This window comes from Notolepis coatsorum, assembly GCF_963971535.1.
Source record: "Notolepis coatsorum genome assembly, chromosome: 19".
Classification (NCBI taxonomy): domain Eukaryota; kingdom Metazoa; phylum Chordata; class Actinopteri; order Aulopiformes; family Paralepididae; genus Notolepis; species Notolepis coatsorum.
Window position 1 is genome coordinate 32,895,910 of NC_140183.1, and position 14,618 is coordinate 32,910,527.

Consider the following 14,618-nt stretch of genomic DNA (forward strand, 5'->3'; position numbering starts at 1 on the left):
ACTTCCGGTCGGGGGGGTTTTCAAAATAAATAGTCTAAAACACTGGAAAAGACGTTTTATTTTGTACAGCGTTTTCCTCCACGAGTAATCGATCACTACTCGAGTACATCATGCGATCAATCGATCTGGATTTTTTTGTAAAATGCCCATCCCTATGGATACGGACAGGGCCGCCTGTGAGAAATGCGAGGCCCTGTGCGAGGAGAGAGAGAGAGAGAGAGGGAGAGAGAGAGAGAGAGAGAGAATGAGAGAGAGAGAGAGAGAGAGAGAGAGAGAGAGAGAGAGAGAGAGAAGAGAGTAGAGAGAGAGAGAGAGAGAGAGAGAGAGAGAGAGAGAGAGAGAGAGAGAGAGAGAGAGAGAGAGAGGAGAGAGAGAGAGAGAGAGAGAGAGAGAAGAGAGAGAGAAGAGAGAGAGAGAGAGAGAGAGAGAGAGAGAGAGAGAGAGAGAGAGAGAGAGAGAGAGAGAGAGAGGAGAGGAGAGAGAGAGAGAAGAGAGAGACCAGAGCAAATAGAGCAAATTGAAATGCTATTTGGCCCTAAACAGAGAGTACACAGTGGCAGAATACCTGAGCACTGTGACTGACCCAATACTAAGAAGATCCTTGACTAGGTACAGACTCAGCGAGCACAGCCTAGCCATCGAGAAAGGCCGCCATAGGCAGACCTGGCTCCCAAGCGAAGACAGACCCACTGCACACAAGATGAGGTGGAAACCGAGCTCTACTTCTTAACAACCTGCCCACTATACCAAGACATATACTTCCCACAAATTGCAAACACCCAAAGAGACTTTGAAAACATGGACAATAACTCAAAACTCCCATACCTACTGGGAGAAATACAAGAATGTGAAATAAAGCCCATTTGAATTGAAGAGAGATAGATAGAGCATGTCTGTGTGTGTTAGAAAGAGAGAGATAGAGAGAGAGCATGTCTGTTTGTGTGTGTGTGTGTTAGAGAGAGAGCATGTATATGTGTGTTAGAAAGAGAGAGAAATATATAGAGAGAGAGCATGTCATTTTGTGTGTTAGAGAGAGATATAGAGCATGTCTATGTGTGTTAGAAAGAGAGAGAGAGAGCATGTGTGTTTGTGTGTTAGAGAGAGAGAGCATGTCTGTGTGTGTGTTAGAGAGAGAGCATGTATGAGAGAGATAAGCAAGACAGCTAAGATGAGCCCCTAAAGGATATTCAACTTTTAATGGAAGAACAAAACGGAAGGAAAAGATAACTTCACAAAGGCAACATGAATATACATAGATCCAAAAGGACAAAGATCAACACTTAAATCCAAAGAGAAGAGGGTCTATACCAGAGAAAACAAAGTAGCAAGGAGCCAACGGCCGACATCAGCTAAATAGGCTAACTGCAAATAGAGTAGCCAGGTACTGACACCAGGTACACACCGTTAGCTACAACAGCTAGCCGGCCCGTTTGGCTAGCCGGCCCGTTTGGCTCAATATAACGTTAGCTACGTTAGCTAGCCGGCCCGCTTGGCTCAATATAACATTAGCTACAACAGCTAGCCGGCCCGTTTGGCTCAATATAATGTTAGCTACGTTAGCTAGCCGGCCCGCTTGGCTCAATATAACATTAGCTACAACAGCTAGCCGGCCCGTTTGGCTCAATATAACGTTAGCTACGTTAGCTAGCCGGCCCGCTTTGGCTCAATATAACATTAGCTACAACAGCTAGCCGGCCCGTTTGGCTCAATATAACGTTAGCTACGTTAGCTAGCCGGCCCGCTTGGCTCAACATAACGTTAGCCAACATAACGTTAGCCTTAGCCACGATAGCTAGCCGGCCCGAGAGAGAGAGAGATATATCCACGGGAATAGAATAGAGTGCATTAAAAACTCACCAAACGTCCAAGAGGATGGAGACAACCGCGTGGAGTTGACGAAGTTCATCTGCCGAACGACCGTCCTCTTCATCTTGGCATAACAATGCTGCACGCGCTCTCTCTAGGTTAGCTAACGCTAGTTAGCCTTTAGCTAAGCTAGCTACTAGCCGACATGGCTATCCCAACTGAACCACACGTTAGCACTCGATATTATAATGTAGCTAAAGCTAACTAGCTGTCCCTGCCTTTAGCTCAGCCGACATGGCTAGCCTGACTGAACTGTCTAACATGCAACAACTTTCATCTTCAGTCCATCTGCCGAACGACCGTCCTCTTCGTCTTGGCTGGCATAAGCATAACCTCCAATGCTGCACGCGCGAAATAGTCAAACGCAGCTGACGCACGCCGGCCGACTGTACACATGTAACCCCTCCCTTCGTTGAAACCAATAGTATGTCTGCTGCAGAGCCCCAGAGCTCCAATAGTGAGTGTCTGCTGCAGAGCCTCGCGGGAAGGGGGGCCTTGCAAAAAAATAAAATAAAAATAAAAATAAAAAAATAAAAAGGATTTTTTATTTTTTATTTTTTGCAAGGCCCCCCTTTCCGCGAGGCCCTGTGCGACCGCACTGCTCGCACACCCCCTGAGGCGGCCCTGGATACGGACCAGCTAGCCTATCTGTTGGCCAAAAACACCTCTCCCTGAGTTTGTAGTAGTGGTCCATATTTGCTTCCGTTAATCTCTGCTAAACTAGGCTAGCTTGCAGCCAGATAGCTGTCTACTGAACACACAGAGAGGACATTTGTCTATCTTCTTATCTGACTCTGGAGAAGACGGTAAGTGCATTTCCCTTCATGTTGGTGTGTTTTAAGGTAAAAGATCAGATCACTACACATCACTGGAGATAGATAATTATATCCCAGAACTACAGTGGAAGAGTTGAATTTACTCTCCTTCTAAACTGTGTGTGTGTGTCTGTGTGTGTCTGTGTCTGTCTGTGTCTGTGCACTTGCACACGCACGCGTGCGTCCCCAGGTGCCATAGTGGTAGACTGCGTGAACATGGCCCCTGAGGCGGGGAAGGTCACACCTAAAGACAGCCAGTACGCTGCCCTCCTGGAGAAGCGCTTCCCCGGCCTGCCACCGAGAGGCATGCTCTTCCAGTCGCTGCAGAGCGCCAAGTTCGACGTCTCAGGTCAGTTAATTTACTGTGAGCGGGTTGAGAGAAACGGGCTTGGTGACCACAAAACGTACTATGTTAGTATAAGTCCCGTTCAAATGTATTGAGGGGAATTGGTCCCAGCTTTGTTAGCAGGAAAGACATATTATTCAGAACCTGTAGACCGAAGCCACAGGTGATGTCTGATGTCTGACATGTAATTAATTAACATGTTTACAATGTAATTAATTACAGCAATGTAAAATGTAATTAATTACAGCAACGTTGAACAGCAGTCATGAGACGCCTCACATGTCATCTGGTGACGAGGCGGCTGGTCTATAGAGGGCGCTAGGGGGGGCGCCCTCTATTTTTCTATAATAGTAGATTTCGACCGCTAAAAATATTATAATTTTTTTTTTAAATAAATAATAATTACACATTTTAAGTGTTTGTGTTTAACCCTTTCACTGCCACACGACAGAAGGTTAACCCTTTACTATCACACAACCGGCGGTATATCAAATATAAATCATTGTTTGTGCATCCTGTTCATACCCTCTCTTCTGGGGCACTAGAAATATCGCCCCACTGACGCAGCCAATTGAAAAATGCACAGAGCAACATAAATGGACCTAGCAACTAAATTTTGTCAATCAACGTCTTCAAATAAGATGCCTGAAGGGCGCTTTTTCTAGCGCCCCAAGCATAGTCACTGGTGTGTTAGGAGGTGCGCGGACTGATGACGACAACAATGATTGTCGCAGGGACTCAAGACGAGACAGGATTACAGTTGTTGTTGTCGGAAATTGATAATAATCACAAGATACATTCAGACAGTGTTGGATCTAACAAAATGGATTTATATGGACACATTTATGGAAAGTTCAAGCCCGGACCACAAAGCTTCTCTAAGGGTTAGCGCGACACGCGACAGCTCTTCCAACTCGTAGTGATGTTCTACCGCAGCAAAAACAGTGAGTCTCTATAACAATATATACTGTTCTGTAGTTACTGAAACTGATTGAATATGGCACCGCCCCACCTAGAATAATTTTCACCAGCCGCCACTGTGGTGCCAATTATGGTCACTTGAAACTGGGTGACTTGACACATTGAATGTCTCTGTTCTGAGATTTAGAGACCACATTTTCAATACTCCTTATGTTTTGTTTTGAATATGTAACATTTTCAAGTACCGTATTTGCATAAACGTATATGACGTAAAACATCAGTTCTGAAAACACCCGGCTTCCAGCACTATATCAGGCAATAATGGACAGTAAGGGAAATACAACATTGTATGTAAAAGAAAAGTGGGAAAGAGAGTTGGAAATAGAGATAACAGAGGAGGAATGGTATGACACATGTAAGACACAACAAACAACCACAGGATCAAGGATATGGAGGGAGTTTGGGTGGAAAAATATAATTAGATACTTTATAACACCAGAAATACAGGGCAACTACACACCAGCAAAGAAAACATGTTGGAGGGAGTGTGGACAGGAAGGGGGCGAACCATACACACATATTCTGGGGATGTCAGAAGATAAGGCACTACTGGGAAGAGATAGGAGGGATAATAAATGAAATAATAGGATACGAAATACCCCAGGGAGGCCAAGTGTTGTATTTGGGGAATCTGTCACAAGAAGGAATCCAAGGGGAAGACAAATACTTGATTAAGATATTGATAGTGGCAGCCAAGAAAGCTCTAACTAAACTGTGGTACAAGGTAGAAGTGCCGACAAAGGATCAATGGATAGAGTTGGTAGAGGGGATACAGGAAACGGAGAGAATCACACATCTGCTGAGGCTGCAAGAAGAAAAGTTTGAATGGAAATGGGGAAAATGGGAAGAATACAGGAGGGGAAGTAACGACATCACAGAGGTTTGAAAAGGATACAAGGAAATGAATAAAAATGTAAATAAATAATGCAAATGTAGAATGGACCGAAGGACCCATGCCACACTTTTTCTTTACTAATTTTTTGTCTATTTGTTTTATATTTATGTACTGTGCATTGTCTATGAATGTTGTCTATGTATGTTGTTGAAAAAATGAAAAGAAAAACTTAAGTTTAAAAAAAAAAAAAAAAAGAAAAAAAAACACCCGGCTTCCAACACCCGGCTTCCAGCAGGTGTACTCAGACGTCTGACTGGTCCTGTGAGCAGGGACGTGCACAGGACTTTAAAGGGGCAGGTGCTCAAAGGCTGAAAAGGGCATACGTGTGTGTTTTAACCGAGCGCGCGTAGTGCACGAGCCCGATTTTTAAGGGCCCTTTTCGGGCGGGGGGGGGCCCTTTTTATGCTTTTTGGGGGGTTTTGGTGATCAAATATTGAATATTGAACTATAATAATCAGTGCAGGAGCTCACTTATCCTTGAAAGACACTTTTATCACTGACTTAAAAGGCCCATACATCTCCATAAATGTTCAGGGGGGAGGGAATAAGTGCTTACCCTACAGACCCCAAGAAGTGCTGTATATTCTGTATTGTCTAATATAAATGCATTTTTTATTCCAATCCCGATTTGTATTTGAGATTCCCAAATCCCATCGGACTTGACTTCTTCGTGTCCCTCAGTGAGTGTAATACCAGCATTCAACTGTATGCGCCACAGCGGTTTCTATCATCATCATCATCACCACCACCCACGCTATTGTAAGATCCTGATCAAACTGGCCAGTATCACGTCTTCGTCTGGTTGGCTCTCCATCCAATTCCTCTGCGTTGTGTCATTTTAATGGTCCTGACGTCTCCGATACTGGCGGATAAGATCCTTATCTCCCCCGTTAGTGCAATCCATAAACCATACTAATACACTTCGACACCGTGAGATACCTTATGAGGAAAAGCGTTGTTTTATTGCTATAAACAGAACCTCATAATCAGATGTTATCAAATTGTATCGTCCTTGAAGAGTCTATTCTAATGATCTTTCGGTGTGTTCGTCTATCGTCCTTTTGTTATTCAGTCCAATAGTGGTCAGGCCTGTTCGTTAGCCAAGACCATCCTCATGGTAGCCGAAGCTAATGGTGATGTGGCATTCTTCCTCCCCCCCCCCTCCTCTCAATGAGAGGAGAGAGTGTCGTCTGTGTGATCTCAGTCCTACTCGCTCTTGGTCAGATTCTAGTCTGAGTCAGATTCTAGTCTGCCTTCCACCCGGAAACACCGTTCGACTTATAGATGTTCGTCGTCGCAACGACGGCCCCGCCTTCTGGTTGTCATGCGACGTGTTGTCATGACAACTGCGTTAATAACCTTTACACACATTAAACGTTTCATTCACTGAACCGCTCTCCCTCGCTCTGGGAGACACTCCGTCTTATCTCAGATGTTCTTACAAGGAATGTCAACAAACACCCTCGCTGGCAGTGTATTCAATCCCCTGGTCACCGTTCTATCACCGTCTTCCATGCACATTTCGAGACACTCGTTTTAGCTGTGATCATCTCCCCCCAATCTATACATCACATACATTGAAAAAGCACCCCAAATCCTTCACTATGCATAAAATATATAGGTCCGCGGAGAGGCACGCTGAGGAGGCCGTGCAAACTGCAATGGAATGGGGCATCTCTCTCTCTTTACCTAATATTTTGATTCTATCCTGTAGGGGTGTAACGGTACGTGTATTCGTCTCGCGAATTTACGGTACGGCCGTCACGGTGCGGTACGCGCACCCATGCGACGAATACGCCCCACAGCCCAAACACACCCACATGCAGGCACTTGTGAGGTCCGTGGGAGAACAGCGCGCATGGCCGGGCACACCGAGCTCAGACTTCAGAGCGGCGAAAGTGCACGGAACAGCTGCAGGGTCATTACAGTTTTCTTTCGTTTTCTTGTTCGCACAATAACGTTAACCAAATGAAACCAATGGAAAGAAACACACACGCGTCGCCGACACACACACGCACGCCAACAAACACATCAACATTCTCCCCCGCCGGGCTCACAGGCACAATCAAATAAAAAGAAGAACCTACTTTTCCGGACAGATCATCTGAGCTCCACTGTGTTTAAATCCAAATAATCCTCTGCCATTGTTGTAACATATCATCTGTTCTCTAGTATTCAGTCTGGTCGTGAAGTAAAATTCTCTCTGGAAGTGAAACTGAAACTTAGCAAGGATACGTTTTTTTTTTTTTATCCACTTTTTCTTCCATTTTTCTATATTTTCTCCCATCCCAATTTCGTATCATCCAATTCAACCCTCCCCTGTCACGGACGCTGTTTTTCACCTGCGCAGCTCGATCTCTCAGTGGCGAGGAGTAACGCGTGGGAGGCTCACGCTGCCCCCGACACTTCCTGATTCTACTGCGCAGGCGCACCAACCGACCTGTAGGAGTCGCTGTCCACAACGCCCGATCCCCACCCATCAGTTTCCCACCCCCTAATACGGCCAATGTGTATTAGTACGGACGACCAGCTAAACTGAAAGCAAATGTGGAGCGCTGGGCTTAAACTGACGAGCCCAGCGTCTCCAGCATTTCGTGGCGAGCGCCTTGCCCACTACGCCACGTAGCCGCCAGCAAGGATACGTTGTTAAAGGGGCAGTAAGAAAGTGGATGCCTGAACACAGAATGACACCAGTATCACTAATTACCACGGCAAGCCTATAGAAAATACCGAGGTACGTACCGAACCGTGGCTAGTGTGTACCGTTACACCCCTACTATCCTGACATTTTTCAGTTGGAAGGGCAGTCTATATGCGTAACAAATTCATTTTATTTAAAAAATTTCTTTTCAAAAAGGGCACTTTTTTTATGAGGCTCAAAAAGGCAGGTGCTCAAGCACCCATTGGGCTCTATGTGTGCACGTGCCTGCCTGTGAGCCAGAAGCATCTTTAATTCAACACTATGACATTTCTATTAGAATCTCCTCCTTGTCTTCTGTTGTCTGTCCCAGGTCTGTCTACAGAGCAGATGCTGTTGAAGGACATGAAAGCAGCGTCAGGTGGAGGCCTCAGACTGGTCATCAGTGTCATATATATGTCCCTGGAGGTCAGTGAATAGCACACTGGACATGTTTGTTTGTTTGTTTGTTTATTTGTTAGTTAGTTTATTTATTCATGTATTATTATTTAAAAATAATTTTTTTAACTAATAATAAAATAAATAATCTTTATAATAATTTTTTATTTGTTATTAACTATTATTATTATTATTATTATTATTAATAATAATAACGTGAACAAGGTTAACATTAGAGATGGTTCAGCCAGTGTAAACAACATTAACATTAGTGTGTGTGTCTCTCTCACTCTCTCTCTCTTTCTCTCTCTCTCTCTCTCTCTCATTCACTCACTCACTCACTCACTCATATATTCAGAAGTTCCTCCAGAGAGCAGACTTGGAGCGGGAGCTGGGTGACTTCTGTCAGAAGAATGGCTACAACCTGCTGCTGGCTATGACTATCTGCTTTAACGACAAGAATGAGCCATTCAGACAGCTGGCTGTCTACAGCAACAGCCCTCTCTATAGGGAGGAGGTAGGAAGTGCACCAGAATCACAAATCACTTCAACAGCCGGTTTCACACGTACAGTTTAATCCAAGTTGTAGTTTTAAGTTGAGTGTTTCTTTAACTGTAGTCATCTGAGTTGTTATTGAATTGTCTTCACGCTTATCAACTAAATGCTCTTTGCTGGTGTTGCTTCTATTGCTCACAGATCAGCCAAGCCTTGGAGGAAGCGCACAACCCCAACCTCAGCTTGTGTCCAATGAGCAGCCCCTACCCCGACATCCACGCCTACACCCAGGGCAACACGCTGGCCTCCCGCAAGAAGCTCCTCCCCATCGTCAAGGACTTCCTCCGGGAGCGCGAAGGAGGAGACGACCGCCTGGAGGATGACCGGGTGCCCCCCACGCCCATGAACAGCCTGGTTGAGGGCTGTCCACTGGACAACGGCCTGCCCAGGATCAACGCCGAGGCTCTGGCGGAGAAGGTCAGCAAGATGGCCAACCGGGAGGAGGAGAGCTGAGTCCGGTGGCCTCCTCCCTTGCTCAGGCTGTGTTTGCTCCTGACGTCCTGGGCGCTCACTGATCTGAAGAGCATCCGGATGGCTGAGGGGGACGTCTCTCAACGAGGGCTTGCGGTGAGTCCGCCAAGAGCCTTGATGATCGCTAGAGGACGTTGAAGAATGCACAGTGGTCTCTGCTGACTGGGGCAGCGATCACCAACCTGGACAATCATCATTATGAACTGAAGGGAAATGGAAGGTCTATTAAAGGTCCGACAGACAGGAAATGGAAGGTCTATTAAAGGTCCAACAGACAGGAAATGGAAGATAAATTTAAGGCATGACAGACAGGAAATGGAAGGTCTATTAAAGGTAATGCAGACACAAAATGGAAGGTCTATTAACTCAATCGGCGCCAGACCTGAGGATAGTCGGGTTATCTCACCAACTGTTCAGCGCCAGACCCAAGTATAGTCGGGTTTTCATCGTTATTTCTTTTATTCAATATTTCTATTAATTTCTCTCACACGGACCTCTGGGTTACCATAGGAAATTAGTCTGAGATCGCCAAAGTGCAATACCGGCCGCATCCTGCTGGGTGGCAGTATCGAGCACCCTTTGAAACCTTGCATCTTACCCTGTGTTACGTTCAAATCCCTCCAGGCGCAGTTTTCTGGGTCAGGCGGGTCGAGCGGTTCGCCCGATCACATTGAGAAGCGTCAAATGCCCCCGATGCATGTGTTGTGGTGGATCATGTTGGCGACACGAATATTCTTTTTGGGGTACCTCCTAGTGAAGGTAAGGACTATATGACATCAATCCTGCTTTGATCCGACCATGTTTCACATCGATCGCAACAACCACGTGTAACGTTACTCCACAACGTATTCCGTTGGTGACGATCAAAGCATCAAAAAACGACCCCTCCCCCCTTTCAACGCCAACGCTTTTAGAGAAATTCACGTATTCCTCCATAGCGCCGTTTTCTGGGATTAGCCAGGATCAATCTGAAACTATACTTATATTCACCACGGTATAACACGCGAACATATGCATGAAAAAAATTATTCTTTTTCACATATTGAACCATAGATAGTTGATGTCAAATGGGCCATAGTATTGTATCCAATATCCATAGCTATAATATAGATATAGCCCTGCAAACACCGCCACTTATCCCTATCTCTTAGAGCGTTGGCCCAGTAGGAACTAAAATGCTCTAGGCCTCCGGCGCTGAATGAGTTAAAGGTCCGATAGACAGGAAATGGAAGGTCTATTAATGGTTTGACAGGCAGGAGAGTGAAGCCTCCTTCAAAGTTTGTGATCACAATCTCGGTTCAAGAAGTTTGGTCAGTAGCAAGAAGAAATTAAAACAGAAAATTTTAGAGGCCTCGAGACTTTTCTAAACAAATGTCTCTTATACATTCAGAATTCAAGACCTTTTTTGACTTTTCTTAACATTTCTCATATAAATTAAGAATAACTGCCACATTTTGTCGCTTTGATACATTTGAGTAGCACTGATGGTAATGTGTAAGAAGTATGGATTTGAGAGACATCAATTGTTCTCCCTTTACCAGAGTGTGTGTATGTGAGACGCATACTTCCAAGTAGAAGCTTTCTTAGTGTCAAGTGAACCGCTATAAATGTCAAGCACTGTGTTGTATCATCAAACTTCATAGGTTTGATATTAACTCTGTCATTTCACAGAGTGATGTGATAACATAAGCATAACAAGCTATCGTTGTATAGTGTTTCATTTTAAATTAATATAGTATCTCATTCATTGATTGAAAAACAATACTCCACTAGGGGTTGGAATCACCAGAGGCCCCACCATACCATATTATCACCATACTAGAGTCACCATATTGTAATATAGACATATTGTAATATCACCATATTGTAATATCAACATATTGTAATATCACCATATTGCGATGTATTACCTTTTTTCAACTGTAAATTATGTCCCCAACGGAAAACTTTGTCAACATCTGCAATAAAAATATATACATTATCTGTTTTATCTAATAAGATCACGTTTTCAGTTTGTTCACATCATCCGTTTTATCTAATAAGTTAACATCTTCAGTTTGTGCACCTCATCTGTTTTATCTAATAAGTTAACATCTTCAATTTGTTCACATCATCTGTTTTATCTAATAAGGTCACGTTTTCAGTTTGTTCACATCATCTGCTTTATCTAATAAGTTAACATCTTCAGTTTGTTCACATCATCTGTTTTATCTATAAGTTAACGTCTTCAGTTTGTTCACATTATCTGCTTTATCTAATAAGTTAACATCTTCAGTTTGTTCACATCATCTGTTTTATCTATAAGTTAACGTCTTCAGTTTGTTCACCTCCTCTGTTTTATCTAATAAGTTAACGTCTTCAGTTTATTCACCATCCGTTTTATCTAATAAGTTAACGTCTTCAGTTTGTTCACATCATCTGTTTTATCTAATAAGTTAACGTCTTCAGTTTGTTCACATCATCTGTTTTATCTAATAAATTAACGTCTTCAGTTTGTTCACATTATCGATAGGTTATGTATATAACCTAGTTATATGAGTACTGGCTGAGCGTCCCGCTCTTAAGCCTATCGAGATATACCTCATCTCATGTACCTATTGTACTTACACAACGAATAAACGAAATACACCCACACCTGCCGGGTCCCGCCCCTACGGAGGCGTAGCCTATAAGATAGTAGGCGTGGTCCCCAATACACCCTTCCTCGCCAAAATCTCGTTCCCAGTCAAAAGATCCCTCAAGGGGACTCAGGGCCGCTTAAGAGCGGGACGCTCAGCCAGTACTCATATAACTAGGTTATATACATAACCTATCGTTATATTATCGTACTTGGCTTATCGCGTCCCGCTCTTAAGCCTATCGAGATATGGGGTAAGAGCGGACGCGAGGCCCGACAAATGTACCCCCTGAGGACCCGTAAGCCCACATCAAGGGGTTTGGGGAGTCCTGTCACCCCATCCTCCCTAACGAAGGGGGGGCGCAGTCAACTCCACCGGAGTGCGAGCAAGGAGGAACTAGAACCCCTTGAACACACAGCACAGGCGGAACCACGTGTGACTTAACACACTGTGGCCCATACCCACACACTCCTGCTACCCTACCAAGGACGGGAAGCAGGAAAGGCCACAGACCCCAGAACCGCCTGGGAGACAGAACCCCCGGTCATGTCCATGAGGTAAAACCTTACAAAGGGGCCCGGGGAGGACCATGAAGCTGCAGCACAGATGTCCTCCACTGAAGCCCCACCCAGGAGAGCGGCAGAGGCAGCCACCCCACGAGTGGAATGCGCCCTGACGCCCCCAGGGGGATCCTGCCCAGCCAACGTGTAGCAGAGGGCAATGCCCTCGCACAACCAATGGGACAGGCGTTGTTCGATAGTGCCTTACCGGCATGAGAACCACCGTGACAGACAAAAAGCTGAACGGTGACCCCGAGGTCCTGAGTACGGCTGAGGTAATTCCCAAAGCACGGACCGGACATGACAGGTGAAGGCCCGCATCTAACTCACTAGCGTGAGGAGGCGGATGAAACGCCTGAACCACAATATCCCTGGAGCGGAAGAACTCCGGATATTTACAGGCACGAAGGCAGGATTAGGCCGCAGAGTGGCACCGCAATCGGACGAAAGACAGGCACTCTGGTTGTACCGAGAGAGCACAAAGCACACCCACGCGTTCAGCGGAGGTGACGGCCAGCAAGAACGCGGTCTTGAACGACAGCTGTTCCAACGGCGCTTGCTCAAGAGGCTCAAACGGGGCCAAGGACAACCGACGAGGACCAATTGAAGATCCCAACTCGGAGCCAAAGAGCGTTGCACCGGCTTGACGCGTCGAGCGCCAAGCAGGAAACGCTTCACAAGAGGGTGGTTGAACAAGACATCCCCGCACATCCCTCATGATAGGAGGATATAGCTGCTGCATATACCCTCACTGTAACTGAGGGGTTACAAAACCCTGACTGTATTAAAGATTGTGATAGATTAAACCACTGCTAGTTATGTACTTTAATTACTGGCCAGACAGTACATCAAATATAGATGGTGAACACTCACAAGAACACGGCATTGACAAAGAAATAGTATTTGAGGGTATTTTATTATTATGCAACATTAGGTTACAGAATGAGAATTAGGGTTGCGCTTGTATGGCGAAGAATATGCATAAAGTCAGTCAGTAGCATGAGTCACTGGGAATAGCAGGAATCCTACGATGGGTCTAAGCTGACGCCACCTGTCGTATAATAGCAACTATAGAAGGCAACGCTGGTACCGCCTGGAGACAATGGGTTCCCTCCGGGGTGTAAGGCCTAGAGGGTAGAGGAATGTTCGGATACTCAGGCTGATTCAATGAAGAATAAAGAGACTCCACGTACAGGAGTCGGTCCTTGTAAATCCAACGATCAGCAGCAAAGCAATAATTGTAATCCAAATGCTCGATAGCACTGATGACAGCTAGCCAGCCTCTGTCCATGAGGCCAGCCCGAGTTGTAATCCTCACGAGATTGAATCCCAAACGATAGTGGAAATCAACGAGGCTCTTCTCCGGGTAACACGTTCCAAATCAATATAATCCAACCAGTAATGGTTCTGCAATCGCCGCCGCTGGTTCTCCTGTGCACATGTCCAATGCTACACACGAACAAACTGTGGTTGCACGATATACAATAAATGAACGACTATTTACTTCACATTAAACTAGGTCGAACTTGACGTTACTGCATTAAACTCTTGACACTTTACTATTCTATTCGCACATGTTCTCAACGCACGGTTGCTCACTTCACTACACGTTGACTCGGGATGAACTTGATGAACTGAGAATGAAGTGCTGCTGTGCGCACCTTGCGCCGTATATATACTTAAGTGATTATCTAGTTCCAAACCTAACCACTTGCCCTGAATCAATACACTGCCTCCGGGCATGTTACGACATGCCTGGGCTTGTCTTTGAACCTGACTTTGGGGGAGACTGCCTGGCGCCACCGTAAGGGGGCATTATCCATAAGGAAAGCGAATATTACTATGGTTCGAACGCAGGTTTAAAGGGATATACCGCGTATATATAAATAATATACAATGTATATAAAACAATAAATGTAGATTCTCAGCTTTAATCTGGCCCTTCACAACACTCACCGTCGAAGCCGACAGTCTATCAAGGAGAGACTGTAGGTAACTAAGGACAGCATCCAGGGGGCAGGAGACTGGGTCCCGGCCCCCCGCCTTACACCACACTTGGAACATACGTCATCTGCCCGCGTAAAGCGCGACAGTGGAGGGAGCATGCGCATTCCGGATGGTATCACCATCAGGATCAAGAACCTGCGCCCCTCAACGTACCCGTCCCAACAACTGACCTAACAGATGTATGGGGAAGAATCCCAGGCGGCACGGCATCGGTCCCAGACCTGCCTGGCTATGTCCGGACGTAATCCCCACCCGTCAGGATGAGGACCGCCCTGCGACAGTACACCTGTACCCACAGTCACCCTGCCAGCCGCCCGCCACCTGGTGCAGACAGGGGGAGCGTACTCCTCCCTGTCTGTCGATATACGACACTGACATCGTAGTGTCCGTCCTGATCAACACTGTGTGAGGACCAGAAGGACCGCTTT

At 45.6% G+C, this 14,618-nt stretch overlaps 1 protein-coding gene across 1 annotated transcript in view; it reads left to right on the forward strand.

Annotated features, from left to right (window-relative positions):
* The window catches only part of prune (prune exopolyphosphatase), a 50,174-nt gene extending 39,191 nt beyond the window's left edge, over positions 1–10,983 (forward strand). The window contains exons 5-8 of the mRNA XM_084336324.1: positions 2,872–3,030; positions 7,915–8,009; positions 8,338–8,496; positions 8,676–10,983. Of these exons, the coding sequence (XP_084192450.1) occupies positions 2,872–3,030; positions 7,915–8,009; positions 8,338–8,496; positions 8,676–8,987 (725 nt within the window). The 3' untranslated portion in view covers positions 8,988–10,983. The remainder of the gene's footprint in view (positions 1–2,871; positions 3,031–7,914; positions 8,010–8,337; positions 8,497–8,675) is intronic.
* The last annotated feature ends 3,635 nt before the right edge of the window (positions 10,984–14,618 follow it).